This window comes from Scatophagus argus, chromosome 7 (genome assembly GCF_020382885.2).
Source record: "Scatophagus argus isolate fScaArg1 chromosome 7, fScaArg1.pri, whole genome shotgun sequence".
Classification (NCBI taxonomy): domain Eukaryota; kingdom Metazoa; phylum Chordata; class Actinopteri; family Scatophagidae; genus Scatophagus; species Scatophagus argus.
The window spans coordinates 21,777,943-21,798,613 of NC_058499.1; the positions used below are offsets into that span (position 1 = coordinate 21,777,943).

Sequence of the window (20,671 nt, forward strand, 5' to 3'; positions counted from 1 at the left end):
CTTTCAGGTCTTGTTACAGTTGCCTGTCCGTCACTCACATAATTCATAGAAACTGGGTTTGCATGTCATGAACGGGAGCACCATTTTTATTCGTGTGACACGATTTATTGCTCTTCGGAGTCTGCTAGCCTCTGTAACACATATTTCTGTGCTTCCTTTCATCATGGCGTGTCGACAGCGTTTAGCTATCCAGAAAGCTTGCGAAGCACGGCCTCTTGTGGTGTCGTTTTATATCTTGTAGTGCTGCTTCGTGGGAACCGTCGGCTCCTGGAACGTTTCGGCCAGTGAGCTGAGCCAGGCCACCGTGGAGCTGCCGCTTCCCGCGGTCATCAGCCTCCTGCCTGCGTTCCCAGCCCTCCTCCGCAGAGGAGGGGCCACTCTCTCCAGCCAACTTCGGGAGAAAATGTCTGGAATTCCGTTTCCGCTTTAGGGAGTGGACGGTGATTTTTTTTTTTTTTTTTTTTTAAACTTGACTACCTAACCACTTTTCGTTTCCACGTCAACCTCGGACAGTTTTGTAGTAACTGTCCTGGATTAACTTCTTGTTACAACGATGGCTTCTTCGCCTCAGAAGTCCCCGTCCTCTCCGAAATCTCCGACGCCCAAATCCCCGTCCTCCAGAAAGAAAGACGACTCTTTCCTGGGAAAACTTGGTGGAACTTTGGCAAGAAGGAAAAAGGCTAAAGAAGGTAAACAGCTAGCAAAACAATGAGCCAGAAACTAGTAGAGCTGCGGTCGGCTCGTTGTATTATATTGTTTTAATAAGTGAAAATGAACTTATTGAGTTATAACGATATTTACATCATAACCGACAACAGTAGACAGTCTCGCAGTGCGGGAATAATATTCACAAACTCACCACCACACACACTCAAACATCAGGCAGCTAACACGTTTAACGCTGATTTATCCTTTTAATTCAGCTTTGAACATACTTATGAGGCACGAGCGTGTGGCGGCTTGTGTGTGTTTTCATGGCCGCGGGCTGTGTCTGTATCCATGTAAGGTATTGAATCGGCTATTACTGTAATGAGTGAGGAATGAGGCACGAGTAAACACAGGCCCGTCACACATCAGGGCAGCAGGCTCCGCCAGCAGCCTCCCCTTTCACACACACACACACACACACACACACACACACTTACACACTCTGAGGGAACATAATGTTGCTCCTCATGGGTGAAGTTGCAAGGTTGATACCTAGAGGTCACGTACAGGACAACACGCCTGTGGCTTCACTGTTTGCGCATGGGCACTTCCTTCATTACAGTTATAACCCTTGCTATGCTGGACTTTAACTACCAAGAAGGCGCTTTAAAACTAAAACAAAAATACCCAGCTGGGCTTATAGCCACGCAAGGTCACTTTGGAAACACAGTAGGCTTCAGGGAGGTTGACATTCAATGATAAATGCCAGGTTTTATCATGGTATGAGAAAGGTCCCTCTCAGTTGGATGATTACTTTTTGTGATTTAGGATACTGTTGCACAGCTGAGCCCCATTTTTATGTTGCCTTTGTCTAAAAGACATGCATGCAATCACATTATATTCATGCTGGCGGGTGTTCACCACACCCACACACACATATATAGACTGAGTGCAGCATGTTCCATGATTTGATGGAAACCGTGGGCCGTGTTGATCATTGATTAAATTTAAGTCCTTGTGACGTTTATGGCGGTCACTGCGTGTGCCGGGGAGAGAGGGGCTACCGGGTTGAACCAGAGTAACGATAGGATGAAAAGGATCAAAAAAAATGGAGGGGGTGGTCAAGGATGAGAAAGTGAGCTGTAGGATGTGGAGGAGATGGTATGAAAAGAGAAGGTCAGAGGGTTTGAGCGCATTGCACACAGACGAACACCAACTGTGTGCAGTGTGGATTGACAGAAAACACAACACAGAAGAAGAGAGGTAATATATTGCACCAATAGAGCAATGTAGAATTTATGTCACGGTCAGGTGTTGCATTGGAGACGTGAGAGAAGAGCCTGTAGAGGATGTGCTGCTAGCCAGGAGAGGATGCTTGAGACTGGGGGGACGAAGACAGACAGACAGACATGGGCTGTGGAGCACTCTGCCCTCCAGGTAGGACATCAGCTTGAATTCTTTTCTTACATGTAGCCATCATGCAGAAGGCGTCCGCCTGAGTGATATATCCGTTGACGTGGCTTTTTATTGGTATCCTTACTGACCCGAGTGGAAGGAAACGTATCCTCGTTTTATGACGCTGGCCCAGATGGGGAGGAGTGATGTGTAGTGAGGACACTGAGGACGCCTAGCTGCTTTTACTGTCAACAAATCAAATCTGCTCTGAGCACATACAATGTGTTAAAAGAGGTGAGCTAACTGTCTCTAACACATAGCAGGCAGCTGGTAAGTAAAACAAGTGGCGTGGCACAGTGGTCACCTCACCTTCATATTGCATAATAATCTACTTATTGTACTTCCTCCAGTGATAGCCAAGGCTTCTACAGTCCAGCTCATCCTTAAATAACACAAGTGCTGATTACTATGGCCTTTTTGTATAGCAGCTGTACCCTCGTGAGTCTGTAAACTGCCAGCCTGTGACACTAAAGGTTTTTGAGCTCTCCTTTCTGCAAATATACTACTGAAACAACGATCTGTTGTTCATCATTTTCTTCTCTTCCTTGTTTATCCTTCAATGAAACAACATCCACCCACCACCTGAAATGACTTTTAAACATCTCGCCAAAATGAGAATTCTGAGAATTAACTTGTTTGTTTTTAATGAGTTTGAAAAAGAACAAATTAAAATTTTCTAACCAAATTTCATCCATTTCCCAGATTTTGTAGATGTGTTAGATCAATACAATACAATACAATATGCCAATCTTAGTTCTGATTCCTATTTTACTTTGATGCATAGGGAACTGCAGTGTAGTCTTCATGGATCTGTTGATTTCTGAATCTGTCAGTTTATTTGCTCAGTTCAGAGTATCAGTTGCCATGGAGCCCTCGGTGTTTCGTTCGTTATGTTTTTCTTTTTTGGAAAAAAAATATTTCCTTGGTTGCCCAATACAGCTTGAATTTGAAATTAATCCTTATTTACTTTAATATCTTTTCATCTTGTCTTGTAATAAATCTCATCAGAATTAGTCTCTAAAACTAGGGAAACCTCCTTTATCTGTATTCACTTTGTATTTTTTTCTCTTATTTGTTTGTTTGTTTGTTTCTTTGACGTGTGAGATTACTTAACTTTTAAGAATAAGTGTACTCTTCCAAATAGAGATCTCCCAAGCTGACGGTAAATGGGGCTGATTAGGGAATATTTTAACAGATTGATTTCTGCTAAAAAGTCAGTCAGAATTTGAGTGCCTGTCCAACCATGCGTTTCCTTAAATCTTATCAGCTACAACATAGTGGTTCATCTTCATGGCTGGAGTTGTGTTCTTCCAGTTAAATGTTTCTTAATATCATATTGATAATTGAGGCTAATTAGCTTCATAATTTTGAATCAGGACCTCCAGTATTTGGATGGAACAGCTTGTGAAAAAAGTGTGTCAGATTTAGAAGTCAGTCCAGTTAACATTATTTCATTTAGGTATTGGACAAAGTATCAGCAGGTGCAGGTATTAAAAGACTTCAAATGAGATTTCAATCCCTCAGCCAAAAAACAATTTCAGGACTCTGTCACGTAAATGTACTGCATTTAAATCCAATAAACAACAATCCCTGGTCTGGTATGACCATAGACTGTATATTACACACTCCACTTGTGGCAGCTAATAGCTAGTGACAGTTGAACATTTAAGTAGTTTTACACTGTGAAATGTTTATCTGTAACATGCTACCATGTCCTGTAACTGTAGCACCAGCAAAGAAGAGTCAGCTGATTAGAATCTGAAATATCACTTACATAGCAATATCTGTCTAAAGTTTGCTAACACTTAGCTAACGTTAGCCACGGTGGTTATGTGTGTTTCTATTGCTTACGAATCTAACTTCTTATTTGTAAACTCTCCTGCAGCTCACTTTAAATTTGATCCTTGCATTTTATGGTCTCAAACCAAGCTGTCCATGTAAAACACTCTGAAAAAGTCTATCCTGATAGGCTGGTGTAAGAACAGCAATCATTCATACTTAAATGGAATGTTTTAGTGAGCTGTTGTGAGTTCATTAAGTCTTTTCCATATTGCATCTCTATTTTTTTACTTTTTGTGCAGGGTCCTCTCATGACATTATAATGGGATTTAAGAGTTCATGGCGGTTTGCCTCAGAACACCATAGCACAGGCTGTAATTTCACTTGCATATGGCATTTTAACATACTGAAAGGTCACTGTTACGTGGACTTTTCTGCCTACATGTGTTTTTGATTTCCACAGTAAATGAAGTGGAAAGTAAGGACACTTACTGCTGGCAGTATCCAGTGTTCTTATTGATCTTATTTGATTTTTTGATTTTCTCTATACTTTTTGTGATTTTGTGAAAATGACCCCGTGGTAATATTCTGCAACACACAAACAGCAAGAATGGATAATGAGTTTGTTCAGTTTTATGCATCAGGCAGTCCAAGAACTGAGGATGCACAGTTTAGTGTCAGAAAGAAATGAAGTGAAGTCTGAGTGGAACTAACATTATATCTGGTAGACTGAAGTATTGGTGGTGGTGCTGCCGGGTGAGCGGGTGGTAATTTACAGAACAAAAAGACTGGGGCACATGTCTCTCTGTAAGAATATTCTCACACCCCTGTGTGATGTGATATATTTGTGTGTGTGTGTGTGTGTGTGTGTGTTCATGCAGACATACTGCACACTTTCGAGCACTTGTGGATGGTGTTGATTAGAAGGATATTGTTCCAGTGAAGGCAGAGAAATGCACAGGATGTTCACTCCATGCTTTCAGTGCACACACACACACACACATACAGATCAGTGGTGATCAAGCCTCCTCAGGTATCTGACACACTGAGAAGAATGGCATGCTGGGCTTCTGTAAAGCCTGCTGAGAAGCAGGAAGCAAGCCGGTTTGTGTTTGTCTGACATAAAATGGCTCTCGACGGAGGGTCTGCTAATGGATGTTTGTGGAATTAAGGGAACATTTAGGGAGCCGTCCAAACTACTGCTGAACACTGCAAGTGATTATTACTCCAGGAGTTTCTCTGTCTTTGTTTCAGCTTATCTGCTCTTCAGGTTGCGGCTTCCCGTTTGATTTGGCTTCATGTTTAGCATGTGGTTGGCATAAATAAATCTGTCAACTTTGGTTGATTTATTGGTGGGTTTGCCTTTATTTCGGACTATTTTAATCTTTTATGTCTTTCATCAAGCAAAAAACAGCAGTTACTGGTTTCAGCTCATGTAGGACCTGTATATTTCATGGCACAGTTCAAACGGGTTAAAAAAAAACTAGTTGTCTCTTGTAGTTAACTACTGTCAGTGTTTTCTCTGACCTATGTTGGATAGTGGAACGTGAGCAACTTCACCTCCGCTCAGTAACTGTACATTGAACATCGCTGGAATTTGGATTGTTGGTTGAGTCATACAAACAATTGAAGGCGTACAGTTTATGAAGGCTTTTATAAATGATGATTGCTTGATTCATTAGAAATATAACTGGCACATGTATTGGTGATGAAAATAATTTGCAGTTGCAACCCTAATTGCGGTCCGCAGGCACAGTTTTATTTTATTTTGACTTGATCCCAGATACGCTGTCCTGCTGCGGTTAAATCTCACTAGAGCGGCATTTGTGTATTAATCTACAGTTGAGAAGAAAATACACTATTCATTCACAGCTACAGTGGCCAGCTGGTTTAGTAAGTCAGCCAGTATTTAGAAAACTGAAATATAAAACTGAAATGTGCATTAGTGATTGATTTTTTAAGACTTCAGTAGAAAAGTGCCACAGACAGGAGCGAGGAAGCCAGAAAAATATGGCGAGACAAGCGAATGCATTTTTGGTTTTGATCTTATTATGGGAATTTTTTGACGTTAAAAAAAATCTAGAATAATGTTGGTCTTATCCTTTTAGAAATTGTTGTCTCATTGTCTATCTAATAATCTGACCTAACATTTGAGTCTCTTTCTAACAGTGTCTGAGCTTCAGGAAGAGGGGATAAATGCCATCAACCTGCCTCTCAGCCCTTCACACTATGAGCTGGACCCTGAGGACACCATGCTGGGTAAAACACTATACTCACAGTTCCTGTTACACACATTAAGACACATTTAACTTAATCATTCCCATTGTGTAGGTCATACATACATTGTGTAAAGTGAGACATTCAGCATATTAAAAGACAAAAGGGCATTATGTAATGTAAAAAGACGTAGTTTGATGATGTAGTGAAGTAGTACGGGATCATGGGAGTTGTTGTCTTCAATGTTAAGCAGCCATCATTGCAGATGTAACTCTATCTGACGTAACTCAGACAGAAATGTTCACAGACGAGGTAAACTTTTAAAGTTTTAATCACATTACATGGAGTCACATAATCACGTAATTGGTGTCATTTTGCAGTTCTGTCCTTATCCAGCAAAATGCACTGGCCATTGACTGTATGCTAATTTGCATACATACATGTATACAAGATACGTGTGCTCGCTGTGGGTTGGTCACCAACTCTAACTGCAGTGTTGGCGTATAGCATTACAGGACAGTACACTACAGCATGGTGTACTTTGTGGCTGATAAGTTCTGTATTTTTAAACTGAATTTAATTTAGTATTATTTTTTTTGTGAGTGTCGCGTTGCTTATTTTCTTCCTTCCTATGATACATTAGAGGAGAATGAAGTGCGCACCATGGTGGACCCCAACTCCAAGAATGACCGCAAACTGCAGGAGCTCATGAAGGTAGGGTTTGAATGATCTTTGTTATACAGCAGCATAGAGTTAAACGTGCTGCATTCCTTGAATACTTGTAATAAAAGACATAAATAATTACAAATAAAAAGCTAATCAGTAGTCTCAGAAGAGCAAAGGTATGGGTCACTCTTCAAATTTAGGTTGTGTGAGTATTCAAACACACCTCATCACACGTCTAACACCATACCTGCTTTAAAACATCTGGCGGCATCATGGTGTCGTGAAGCAGGCATCAGATGCAGGAGCGAATGCACATGAGGACTAGCAAGCAATCACTGGAGTCAAACAGGAAAAGTCTTAAGGAGAACTTTTGTCAGGCTACCAAAGGCTTCAGATTGGGGCAACGATTTACGTCTCGGCAGGACAGTTTTCCGCTGCATATCGCCTAATCACGCTGGTCTGACTTTAAAAAAAGTCATTGAGTGACCCAGCTAAAACTCAGACTCAGACTCCACCGAAAAGCTGTGAAATGACATGAAAGTAGCACTTCGTACTGTAGACGTGCAGCCGGACCAAGCTTTGGTGTATTTTCCAGAAACAACAAAAGATGTCCCCGAAACTACCAGGTACACACTACACATCATATAAAGTAAATCTAGAGCTTAAGTTTAGATTTACTCTGGACATCAAATGGATACAACCTATGTTACAACCCTGTTACAACCTATTTGAATTCAAAGATAACTCTCTTATTTCACATTTTAGCAAGTTCTAATGAAGAGTAATTTTGTTGTGCTCATGTAGGTGTTGATCGACTGGATAAATGATGTTCTGGTGGGGGAGAGGATCATCGTGAAGGATTTGGCTGAAGATCTGTATGACGGACAGGTCTTGCAGAAACTATTTGGTGAGAGGCTGAACCACACAACCTAACCGACTGATAAATCGTAGATGTTCAGAAGTATTCATCTCTGTATCTCTGACTGTGTCTTGTGCTTCAGAAAAGCTGGAAGGTGAGAAACTGAACGTGGCTGAGGTGACCCAGTCGGAGATCGCCCAGAAGCAGAAGCTGCAGACTGTTCTGGAACGCATCAATGACTCACTCAAACTTTCCACCAGGAACATTCGCTGGAATGTTGACTGTAAGGACAGTTTCTAACATTTTCCTTTTGTCTGTTCGTTTTCTGCTGCAGTGAGCCATAGAGAGCATTTGGCTTGAGTCTTGGCATTGTTTCAGTGTACTCTCACCAGTCACTGTCAACACCTGCAGGAAAGTATACCTGCAGTGCACAGAGTACACTGGGTTGTGTACTTATTCAAGTAGGTATTATGTGTAGTCAGTGAAACAATACGCTGCTACACAACTGACCTACCCATTGGTTAAACTCGACAAAATTGAAAGGTGGATCATGTTTGGACCACAGTGCTTTGAAAGACTGCTGTGAATTGCAGTATGCTGTTGAGCACTTGCTAAGATTAGACTTAACTGCAACCACAAAATAGCAGATAGGTAGCAAAATAGCACACAAGTAGCTCATGTGTTCCATTTTTGGAGGTGGGTGGTGGTATAGGCCATATGGTGATGATAACATTTCATAGAACACCTTTAGGCTACAAAATGAAATGCATTAAAATTTCAACATGTACACTTAGTGGAACAGCATCACATTGTACCTGGATAACAGCCACACCACTAAGCCTTTGTGTCCAAACCAGCAATAGATTTCTTTTCTATAGATGGTCATTTGCAAGCTGCGTATACAACTGATTATAAATACACAACTGCCTTCCTCTGTGTGGCCTCACCAGAATCAACCACAGCAGGTTCACCCTGTAATGTAAATCGACAGAATAAACCATCACTAAGGCAGCCAGCACAGAGATGTTCACACAAATGTGCCCGACAGCAGCTGCAACCCGCAAACACAGAAGACAAAAAAGAGCTGCACGGTTTTTTGTATACCGCATAGCGCGCATACACTTACACACACACACAAAATGCTATGTTTTTCTGCTGTAGAAGGGTTAGAATACTCAGTGAGTTTGTTGTACTCACCTGTCTGAACAGCATTCTGTAAATGTGAAAGAAAACTGTAGTGGAGAAATTCCACATATATTACTTGAGGTAATTTAAATACAGAAAATCTTTTCATAGTTTGTCCACCAGAGAGCAACAACAAGTTCACTTTTCAGCTGCAAATTGTACGTCCATGTACAGACACAGTTTTTTAAAAACAAACAAGTTATGGAACTGGCTGCAATACAACATAGTCCTCATGGACAACCGTCAAAATACGTCCATTTAAAGTGCTACTGTTTCTGAGAGGCTCACATTGTTATTTTAAGTGTCTGACACTATAACGGAAAGGAAACAAAGACAGACCTTTTTTGTTAGAGCATAAGATCCCTTTTGTTTCACCAGAGTCTCTCTCCTCACGAACACCAGACTCCATTTATAGAAAGAGTAATTTTACTGCACAGATCATTGATAGGCATAAGGAAATAATACTGACCAAAGCTGCCTAGATTTGGCATTCTACAGTTCCACAAATCACCACTTCTGTTTTTTTTTCAATTAAATTGTTCATTTGCTATACTGGGACGCTGTGTAAAATGTAAATAAAGCAAGAATGTAAACAGGTGTTTCTTGAGCAGCACACACCTTTCTTAGTCTTCTGTTGTTCTCGTCTCCACTTATTTGAAGCTTGTATCCGGCATCAAATTCAGAATAAGCATATCTTTACAAAAATCAATGAAGCTGATGAGCTCTGGATCGCTTTCAGTTGCGTATATGCCAGTAAACAAATGATCACCTTTCTGTTTTATTTATGTTGAAACAGTGCCCCTCTTTTTTTGAGTTTCAGTTGAGATAATAATATGTTTCAGACAGAATAACACTCATTTAATAATAGGTTTTAGTGACATCTATCCTGGATATGTCAAAAATAAAGAATCAAACTGCTGCCATGACTTGCAGTGTTTTCCTCATGCATGAAGTGTGCTAGTTACATGCCACATTGTTTCAGACCTCAACTTAAAGGATTATGTCTGAACATACTTGTCTTGTCAATGGATTGATATGCTCTTTATTGAGCTGTAAGCTTTCAGATTGCATCCACAGTGAATGTAGCCATGCATGTCAATAGAGCTCTCCACGTCTCCTTTGATGGCACTCTTTTATCTGACACAGGGAGTAATGATAATTACTATCAGGCTCCCAGCACACTGCTATTTACTTATGCCATTAGCTGTAATATATGTATTAGATACAAGAGGGATAGGGAGGAGAAAACGTGGCTGAAGAGCGGATTACTGTACGAGTGAGGCGGAAAAATATGTGACACGATAAAGACAAAGCTTCAACAAAAGGAACAGAATAGATTTAATGAAAGTAGTGCACTAGAGAAAGGCTATATTAAATTAATTTAGTTCATACTGAATCATGTGACATTTTTAACAGCACCTCTGATAGAAGTTTGACCTTGAAAACTATTCCTACAAGATATCCTCATAAATGCTAAAGAGCACAGTGAATAAGGTGGAATGTAATTGATTTCGCGGACCTTTTATTTGAGGAGCTCTCTGTTAATCAGTTCACTTTTGTTTGCCCCTACTTTCATCCTGCCATTCTGAAGCCTTGCAATAACTTATGTGGATCCTCTTATGCACTGAGGAACTAATAGGTTTAATGATGGCTTTTAGCTTGCTCTCTGTGATTTGCCATTGAAATGGGGTACAATCGAAGGCTTTTCTTAGACAATTAATTGATCATGATTGTTTTGTGTATCCAACGGTAAATCCAATTTGTTTGCATGACTAAAGACATGTTGCGCACTGAACACCATCTACATGCTTGACTTTGTGCTGCAGACACAAAATTTTTCTCTTTTTTCTTGCACAAAAGCTTGTATTTTTCTATTTTTATCACTTCAAGGCAACAGTTAGCATCTTGTTCTTGTATTCACCATTAAAGGTATGTGACCTTGCCTCATAAAACTTTTAATTCCAAATTCCTGGAAGGATGAAAAATAACAGAAAACATTTGGATTGTTATTCGGCAGCCCAGTACCTACAGCAGGGTATTCACACAGACAATTAGAAAAGATTCTGAAAATGTAAGAAACTGAGACATTTAAGATCAGGAGGTTACATTTTTGGCTAAATTAGTTATACTGAATGCAAATACTGTATGTTCAACACATGCAGACACAGAACAAACAAGCATTTTTTTTCAAGAAAATAAGTAAATATATATGTGCAGCTTGTTAGTGGCTTTAAAGCTAGATGAAAAGGGTAATAATGCTGGTTTTTTGTTCTTCTTTTCCCCTTCTTGTTAGCGGTTCATGCTAAGAGTATAGTTGCCATCCTGCACCTGCTGGTGGCGCTGTCTCAACACTTCAGAGCACCAATCAGATTGCCTGACCATGTTTCTATTCAAGTGGTGGTCGTGCAGGTGGGTGTAACATTGTGTCTGATTTGAATGATGTACATCATGTGTTTTCTTCAGTTCTGACAAGTTGCCATCTTTGTTGAAAGTGTCAGTTTCCACCACTCTTATCTTTGGCTTTTCCCACTTCGTTTTCCACTGCCAGTTCATTTTTCGCAGTCACATTCAGTGGTATTTTTACATGCTGTCCTCCATTCATGTCTTTCAGAAAAGAGAAGGCATCCTTCAGTCTAGACAAATTCAGGAGGAAATCACTGGCAACACAGAGTAAGTACATCCTGATTTCGCGGTTGTTTTATTGACAGAAATAAATTCTATATTGCATTAAAGTCTCTTAGGATTTAATGCTATTTTAATGAAATTTTGAGTCTTTTTCTAACCTACTGGACTTTCCCCCCCCAGTTGTGATGCTGTAGATTAACCTATCAGGTAGAGAAGTCAGACAGGAAGTGGCACATTGACAGTTGAGCAGTTGAGGCTCAAGCACTCTGTGTTAAGCATGTAAACATAGAGGTAAACAAAGTTCAAATGTGTTGTAGTCACTTCGAGAATCTAATTTATACTTAGAGCTGAAGACAACAAGTTTGAGGCTCGAGGCCACATTGGCCGTTGCTAGCATAACACATCCACAATTTGTGACCAAACCGTCAGTGGTCAAGCTGCACTGTGGGCAAGGAAGGCACCAGGGTTTGACGAGGAAGAAGAATGTGTGGAATAAAAAAGACGATCCATCTGGTTCCACTTCCATCTTTTTTTCTTTTTTTTTTTTTTTAACTGTCCACCATGAATCCATGAGAACAGGGAGATAGGAATGCAGTGCAGACACGAATTAAGTGAAAGGAAGAACTCTGATGATCAAAACCAGACGACAGTCAAAGAGTTTATATTTTGCTTTACCACAAATATGACTTCAGTAGCAAGATCTTAACGGTAGATACTAAGCTGTGTCTAATTTCAGGCTGCCCACAAAGTTATAGTGTTCAGTGGACTGGATGCTTGCTAGCTGAACTTGCATGTTCTCCCCAATGGAGCCCTCACAGTGGACCCAACATCATCGCGAGCTACCATCCACATCCTCAGAGAGACCAAAACTAAACAAATAACCAGAATTCAGTGAATCTTGGCAAATTGATGTTGTCAATTTTGCAAGTCACTGAAGTAATACCAACATGCAATTCAACCTAAAACGAGAAAGAATTTGAGCAAGCCTTCAGTGCCTCCTTTGGGTCTTGACAGTTTTTGATATTTAATACCACAATCACATTTATCACAAGTATTGAGGGGCCTTAAACACAGCATGTCATTAGAATTCTCAGCTCTGGTGGGACTTGAAACCAAAACCTGGAATTTCTTCTTTGCAAACGTGGCTCTGCAGCTGACTGTTTTCTAAATGTGGTGCGATGGTGAATGGACAACTATTGTATTTCAACAAGATATGTGATGGCACCCTTAGCTGAAGAATTAGACGATTGTCACAAACACACACACACACACAGAGACACACACACACTTTTCTTTCCCTGTGAGGCTGTCCTGCAGCCTGACAGCAGCAACGAGGGAGATAACAGCAGGCCAACACACACACAAGCACACGCATTTTGTCATGGTAGACGGATACACTGTTAATAACACACACACACACACACTCAGACTCACTCACATGGTCACAGTGGAAATACGGTTATTACCACACCGACAGGACCATTGCCCAGACCTGCCTGCCTTTGCCATCACAGATTACACCATGAACATGTGTGTGAGTGCTTCTGTATATATGTGTGTGTGTGTGTGTGCGTCTGTGTGCCATTTCTTGCTGGCCTGCCCACTGTGATATCTCCTCCTCGGGGGACACTCGCACTGCGGTGCTCCCTACCCTCCAAAACCACCTGACCCTTTCCAACAGCAACATTGTAATAATAGACAAGAGAGGCCATCCATTCCCATAGAAAAACTGCATGTACAGAAAGCCATGTCTTTATTCATTGTACCAATACCCAACAGTGTTGTTGTGCTGTTGAGGTGATTGTATTGTGCTATAGTATGTGGTCACTGTAAACGTCCCAGCGATGATACCCAGGTTATTTGAATACCCGAGGTGTTGCTGTGTTTATTGTTTGTCAAATTATGATAACCCAGCTACAGCATTGTATTGTCATTTCTGTGACACAATCCCTCCATTCTCTACATTCCTCTGTGATTGAACGGGATGTACTTGCCTCATTTTCTGGGAATGTTCAAGTGTGAAATTGTCAATAAGCAAAAACTGTCTCCAATATCTGTGTCTAACATGTTGTCTTTCCTTTTTTTCCTCCCTTTATTCCAATCTCTCTCTCTCTCTCTCTTTCTCTGTCTGTCTCTCTCTCTCTATCTTACTCTCTCTCTCTCTCTCTCTCTGTCTGTCTCTCTCTCTCTCTCTCTCTCTCTCTCTCTCTCTCTCTCTCTCTCTCTCTCTCTCTCTCTCTCTGTCTCTCAGGGCTTTCTCTGGCAGACATGGTATGTTCTCATGAAGAGGAGCATATTAAACAATATTTTCTTCAGTAATGTTCACGTAACACTTTCTCTTTTTGACTGACACTTTGTTTTTGATCTCTCTTGACAGAGCGTGACGCTTTCGACACTCTGTTTGACCATGCTCCAGATAAGCTGAATGTTGTCAAAAAGGTACAGAGGCTCAACAGTGGCAGTCTCAAACTTGTCAGCTAACATCATGGAGGTCTGATGGAGAAATAGCAGTGTTATTTAAATACATGCAGCTCTAGCCGCTGTACGTCCCCAAACAGTACTCTAGCCCATGGTCCAGGTTTTACTCTGCAGTTATCTGTTGAACACCACTGACCCTGATTAAGGAGGCAGGTCCTTGACAAGAAAATACATACCTGAGAAGAATGTTGCGGTGTGTCTGTAGATCAGTTCACCATTGGAGCTTGAAGTGCAAATAATGTGATAAGATTTGGAGTACTGTGATTTTGTTAGCCATCCTGTGTTCAAGAAGCTCTTTCATCTGTACTCCAGAACAAGTCTTGAACTTGATTTAATTGTCGTCTAGGAGGGAAGCACTTTTAGTGTGAGAAGAATAGCCAGACATCTAATCAAGTATGTTGATACATAGTTACAAGACACTGACTTGAGCATGAATTAAAAAAGGTCTTAACTCAGCGTTCTCTTACTAGCTTTTTTTTTTTTTTTTACTGGTAATCTATCCTCTTTCCCATTTAATGGTCTTTTGTTGTTGTGGAGTCTCGGTGTCAAACTGAGCTATTGCAACTGAGCTAAAACAAGAGTAGCTGAGTGGTGATGGCTTAGAGCATGGCTGCTACATGCTTTGTATCACGTAACTGCCCTGTGTTTTGTTTACATGTTTGTTTTTGAATATACCTGTGTGAATGTCTGCAAGGTGTGTATAGATTTGTGTATGCAGATCCTTAATTGTAAATTCCATGTGTTTAAGATGTTGGCTGCTTTAATGATGGACATTTTCATTTGTGCTTTCTCAGACGTTGATCACATTTGTGAACAAACACCTGAACAAGCTCAACCTAGAGGTGTCTGAACTGGACACACAGGTACTTCATACACTGACATGCTGGAAGAAATTTTCAGATGTTTAAAAGTGTGAGATGTATTTCCTTTAACATATGATTTGCTACCGCAGATTACCTCTTGTGGTGTCTAATCTTGCAGATACTTAAAGATTCCTCCACCAGATGTGGTGAATGTGCCTTTTGGCATTTTCACTGAGAACATTTTTGTTTTAGTTCACTTTTGTCTGGAGCCCTAACATTTCATATTAATAGGTAATTGTTAATGAACATGCCCTTCTTAACATTTTTTTTTATCTGCCATTGAGATTTTAGTCTGCTGGAAACTGTTAAATAATGTGAGATTATGCCACTTTTTGTAATCAGTTCAACTAGTTAAAACATTGTTCTTAAGTCAGCAGTATTCAGATATGCAGTATCTGAATACTACTCCTCTTGCTGCAAAGTGTTGCCTGACTGTGCTTCTGTCTCAGTTTGCAGATGGTGTTTATCTGGTATTGCTGATGGGGCTGTTGGAGGGATATTTTGTGCCACTCTACAACTTCTTCCTCACACCAGAGAATTTTGACCAAAAGGTAAAGTGGTTTCATTTTTCTGTATCCATCAGTGATCTGAACTATTGCAGAAAACACCATCAAAACCCTGTAATTTTACATAATCTCTGCCTATTGGCTTGAAAGGTTTGAATAGGTTTGTATTTTTCACCATCACTGAGAAGAACAGATCTAGTCTTGGATTTAATACAGTGGATTCCAGCAACAACCTTGTTTCATGGTGAAAACTCAAAAATCAATCAAAATGTCCAAATAACTGAGTACTATTGTGCCCGTTAATATGGTCACTATGTTCCCAACATTTTCTCACCGAAATATTTTTAAAAATTATTTTCAGTTTACAGCTTTCTCAGCTAGCTGTCTACTGTTTTATTTTGGGGCAAAATTCAACTGACTGGATTCATAATAAACAAGTATCAGCATGTTAATATTTGGATTGTCAGTCTTTCTCATCATAGCTGATTGAGTTACATCTATTGGTATTCCTCACAAATAAATAAAGTGACTGGGTATTTGGCTGTGTTTTGGTCACGCAGTCATGTAGACATCTAGTAAAGTCCACCATACTGATGCATCCAACCTTTTCTCCTTGAGATGCATGAGAAACTGGGCCGTGACCCATCTTTGGTCCTGACTTATGGTTTGAGACCCACTCTTAAATCAATACTTCATTTCTGAGGAGCCTCATGCACTCGGAGCCATGGCTCTCCTCTCAGTAGCTTGATAAATGCCATCCGTTTTCCCCAGAGCCCATCCAGTGCGGTGCCATCTTTCCTCTTCATTGGCCTCTATAGTTCTACGGTATTCTGAACAGGCAATCTGTGGAGACACCACAGTAGCCTTTTGTTTGGGTCTTGGCCAGCAGCCCCTGCCAAGCTGTGAAGCAGAATGGGCATCGGTGCTACAATGTACACAACACACACACACCACACACACACACACACACATACATACATACATACACACACACTCCTGGCCTGGAGGAACAGGCACCGGCCCCACAGCATCTGTAATCTCCTTTTGCACAGGGAAACACTGGAGTGGCTTAGGGGCTCAGCTCTATTGCTGTGTGTGTATGTGTATGTGTGTGCGCGCGAGTGCGCCTAGAGGCCTATCGATGATACACCAAGGGTGGGCTGTGAAAAGTAGCACGAGGCATCAAGAAAGCACTCCTGCTTCTGCTCAGTAGATCTCTACTTAAGGCTCTTTCTCTTCCTTTCTGTTTGACTATATTAGATGGCTGAGGTCTCGCTTTTCACACAATAAGCCCTTGTTGGGCAAAGCTTTTAGTACATCACAGCAGGCAAGCACACACGCGCAGATTCAATGGACAAAGAATAGAAAACATCTAAAGTCTTTCTGTCTCTTCTCTCTGATTGGTTTTCCTCATCTCTTGCAGGTTTATTTTCATGTTGTTCACAAGTCAGGTTGGCTTAGATGTCTTTGCAGGTTCCCTCCACAGAGTTGCATGTTTGCTTGTCTAAATGCAATCAGATTGCAAATCAAAATAATTCTTTAAACGCAGCACCTTAGAAAGATTTGAGGTCCGTGTTTAGAATAAACGTCAGCCCTGCATTTTTACATCATTCATCATGTCTATTGTAATAGTCAGTTTCCAGGAAAAACCTTACAATCACCTTCTCTAGCGTGTGTGTTTATCCCCATTGCAGCTGCGCAAAAAACAACAATGTACAAGTTTTACTTGTACTTATAAGTACTTTCATTACTTGCATTTGTAATGAGAAATCAATGGCAGTATCACTTTCTTCAAGCTGGAGGCTTTTGAGTGACACTGTTGACATGTATCTGTTGATAAACGAGGCAGCGCAGTGTTTGTGCAGCTGCTGAAGGCTTATGGTCTTACAGAATAGAGCTGTGTTGTGTTGGCCGACACAGGAAGCTGTGGTAGCGCGATTGACTCAACCCAGAGTGTTTTGTGGGATTTAGCAACCACTGTCAATGTTCCCTTATCAGTGAGGAGCTGCGTGTGGAGCTGCATGATTTGGACTTGCCAACTTCTGCCTGTATGTGTGAAGTGTGTCTGTGATATATGCATGTACATAGCGGAGCGAACATGTTTTCTGTAGTGTTTACTTGTGTCCTAACAGCCTTGTTGCTCTCTCTGCAGGTCCACAATGTTTCGTTTTCCTTTGAACTGATGCAGGACGGAGGTCTGGAGAGACCAAAGCCCCGACCAGAGGGTAAGATGCACATTCAAATAGGGATGTCATGATATTTACCTGAATGTTGATTAGATATGCAGCCGTTACACTGAAATAACAGACGCGATTAGCCAGAGAAGACGTATTACTCTATCCACTCACAGTGGTTGTACAGAGTGATGCTTCTTTTTCCTCTCTAACAATCTTCAGCAGAGTACAGACACACAAACGCAACAACGGTCAAGTTTTATTCTGGTCTGTCATCAGGTTACTCACAAAATGACTGTGCAACACCTGATAAAACCTGACGTCCACAATGTTTGTTGTCCTAAACACTGAAAGCAACTTTCTAACATGATAATATGTTATTGGTGTGTTTACAGCTTGTTCCACCTCCCACACATGGCCATAAAAAAAATCAATTTATGGAACTTAAAGAAATAGATATCAGAAATTTATTTAACAATGGAAACCACATGAGTCCACGTCTGATAAATATGAAGGCGGGTTGTAAAATTATGCAGAGAAAATGAAACACATTTTGCAACCTCTCTAAATGAGCTGAGACCCATTTTTCACATGTGTGTTGACAAGGGGATGACCTGAATGGTTCAAAGCTTCAGTCGTTGCCATGGTAATCGATGTCCAAATCAGTATTCAAATGCCTGTTTTTGTTTGGTTTTTCTTTTATGAGAGGAAGGAGACGTTGTGTCAGCCGCACTGAGAAGGAGGAAAAAGACTGACAAGAAACTGAGCGCCTTTATGGAGTATAATTAAGTCTCAACTCGTGCACATAAAACCCAGAACAGAATAGTGTTCACAAGCGCAAATACAGTCGAGCAAGGCGGGAACAGGTGCTCACGTGTCCCATCCTGTCCAGCTGTCTCATTCCACTCATAATCAAAATAACAGCAAAGTATATAAATTAGTAATAATGGCTGCAAGTTTGAGGAAAGTATTACTGGCCGTGTTGGTCCTATGACTGGCTTATAGCGATCTAAATCTGACTGTACGCTTCACATAAATCTACCTGCAACCAACCTGAACAAATTATCATACGAACTATGTGGAGCTCACCTGGTGAATCCTCCGTTGTACGTTGTATTGATGTATGAGTTTTTAATGATTTACTTTATCGACTGGAGAGGCTGCATTCATTTCCATGGGCAGAGTAATGTCACTGCAGCAAATAGCAGGGGTTATAAACCAGAACACAGTGACCCCAGATAGCTCTGACTCTGACTCAGACTGTGGCTGAACATTGAGATGTGTAGAGAAACAGAGCTGCATCTCAGCCTGTTCAACCCCACCCTCTCTCTAAGGAGTTGCTGCGTGTACTGTATGTCTATATTTACCGGTAACTCTTGTCTTTTTTTTTTCCAGATATAGTGAACTGTGACCTTAAATCGACACTGCGCGTCCTGTACAACCTCTTCACCAGGTACCGGAACGTAGACTGAGCACCATATGTAGCAAGAGGGAACACTTTATACCATGGACCACATGTTGAAAAGCTTAACAATATGTTTTTTCCCTCTGTTTGTTGTAGAAATCTGTGTTTATCTTAATGCATGCATCACATTTTGTCTGTGTTGGATAATGTAACAAATCTGGATTTCTTTTTAATTCAGACATTTGAGACATTTGGCTTGTGTTCCACAAAATGTTTTGTTTTTTTGTTCAACAGTCCAACAGAATTATTAATAGTTAGTTGAGTCACAGAGGTGATTCTGTGATGATTTTTGTAACTCTGAATCAATGGCATGAAGGGGAGATTTTAGATGAACAACATTTTTATCTTAGAGATCAGAAAAGAAAACGTTCAACCATATTTATTGTACATTTTGATACACTTTTGTCATTATTTTGTCTCTGCTCTTGTCTGTTAGTGCCTTTATTTAAACATGTGAACACGGTCAGCGACCAATACTTCCTACTGGGAATCAAATGCTTTCAAATTGTCTTAATGCCACAAATTTCCTTTGCATGTGTGGAGGAACATTGGAAATATTTGACCAAAGCTCTGCTGTATTCACCCTGTAGAACACATAAAGGCTTTACGCAGCAGCCATTCGCTTTGTTGTGTTTTATATCGTAACATTTTTAATAAAGGTACATCAAAATTATATAATCACTCTGCATTTTGTAGTTTAATACATTATATATATCGTATTTTTAATACACAGGACTTTTCACTGCTTTCTGCTAGACAAATGAAATATTGTTTAAATATATTACATATATGTCATGTTCTACTTTCACAGCAGTTTCACTTCTTCAGACAGGAAATGCAGTGACTCTCTGTGGTTCAAACTGCCAACACGTTTGCTATAATGCACCTATTTATGTTTTAATGCATTACATTCAATAAATTGTTCAGTCCATGAATGTGGCTCCATTTTTTTGTCCCTCAAAGGAAGCAAAGAGGAATGTTTTTCCAACAAAACAAATATTGGGGTCAGATTTGTTCCAATTTTACACACACAGAAAGACAAGTGAACCTCCACAAGCATTTTCTTTTAAAAGAGATAGCTGTGTAAAAGCTTCTGAATTGGAGTCGACCCCAACACAGACTGAAGCAGATAGCACAGTTACTGAATGGATGAAAAGGTTTATTTTTCCGCACACATTCCACAATAGCTGTTGAAAAGAAAGGGGTGGGGAGGGTGGGTGTGTATATGCTGAAAGCATGTGTGTCAATATGATGTTAATTATATAGCAGTATGGCACTATTCTCTGCTGATACCCACACACATTGCGAATGCACTTGGATTCGGATAATTTTGATTCCATGTTGCTTTTCGGTTCATTTTGTTGCCAGTCTGTGTTTGTATTTTGGAAACTCAAAAATCCTGTGTGTGTGGTCTCCATCATATTAAATCTGAATCTGAAATTGCAATCATTTTGGACTTGCATTAAACCTTCAACTGACAGTTTCTGGGCTCATCTGATGTACGTAGTTTAATTTATGGAAGATTAAATGTTACCTCCAAGAAATGTTAAAACCTGCACCTTTTAGTATGTGAAGAGAGAGAAGATCTATAAGCGCACACAGTATGTATGTGTGTGTGCGTGTGTGTTAATGCCTGAGGTGAAGTGTCACGTCTGACATAAGTATCCGATGATGATTGCCCTCTCAGATGCTCTCATGTCAGTTGCAACGGATCCTGACGGATGTGAAACCATGTTGTGATCATTTCCTCT

The 20,671-nt window shown here is 40.5% G+C and overlaps 1 protein-coding gene across 1 annotated transcript; it reads left to right on the forward strand.

Annotated features, from left to right (window-relative positions):
• The first annotated feature begins 81 nt into the window (after window positions 1-81).
• On the forward strand, window positions 82-19,855 carry parvaa (parvin, alpha a). Its single transcript, XM_046395256.1, has 13 exons — window positions 82-689; window positions 6,052-6,141; window positions 6,743-6,813; window positions 7,570-7,672; window positions 7,767-7,907; window positions 11,103-11,218; window positions 11,421-11,479; window positions 13,686-13,705; window positions 13,812-13,873; window positions 14,707-14,775; window positions 15,225-15,326; window positions 17,434-17,506; window positions 18,851-19,855. The coding sequence occupies exons 1-13, from the start codon at window positions 554-556 to the stop codon at window positions 18,925-18,927; spliced, it is 1,119 nt and encodes a 372-aa protein (XP_046251212.1). The 5' UTR covers window positions 82-553; the 3' UTR covers window positions 18,928-19,855.
• The last annotated feature ends 816 nt before the right edge of the window (window positions 19,856-20,671 follow it).

What these genes read in the sequence shown, in the direction of transcription:
- parvaa (XM_046395256.1), top strand. Translation starts at nt 554, where the DNA reads ATGGCTTCTTCGCCTCAGAAGTCCCCGTCCTCTCCGAAATCTCCGACG. An exon ending in CATTCGCTGGAATGTTGACT is followed by an intron (nt 7,908 to 11,102) that starts GTAAGGACAGTT and finishes CCTTCTTGTTAG; the next exon opens with CGGTTCATGCTAAGAGTATA. An exon ending in GGCTTTCTCTGGCAGACATG is followed by an intron (nt 13,706 to 13,811) that starts GTATGTTCTCAT and finishes CTCTCTTGACAG; the next exon opens with AGCGTGACGCTTTCGACACT.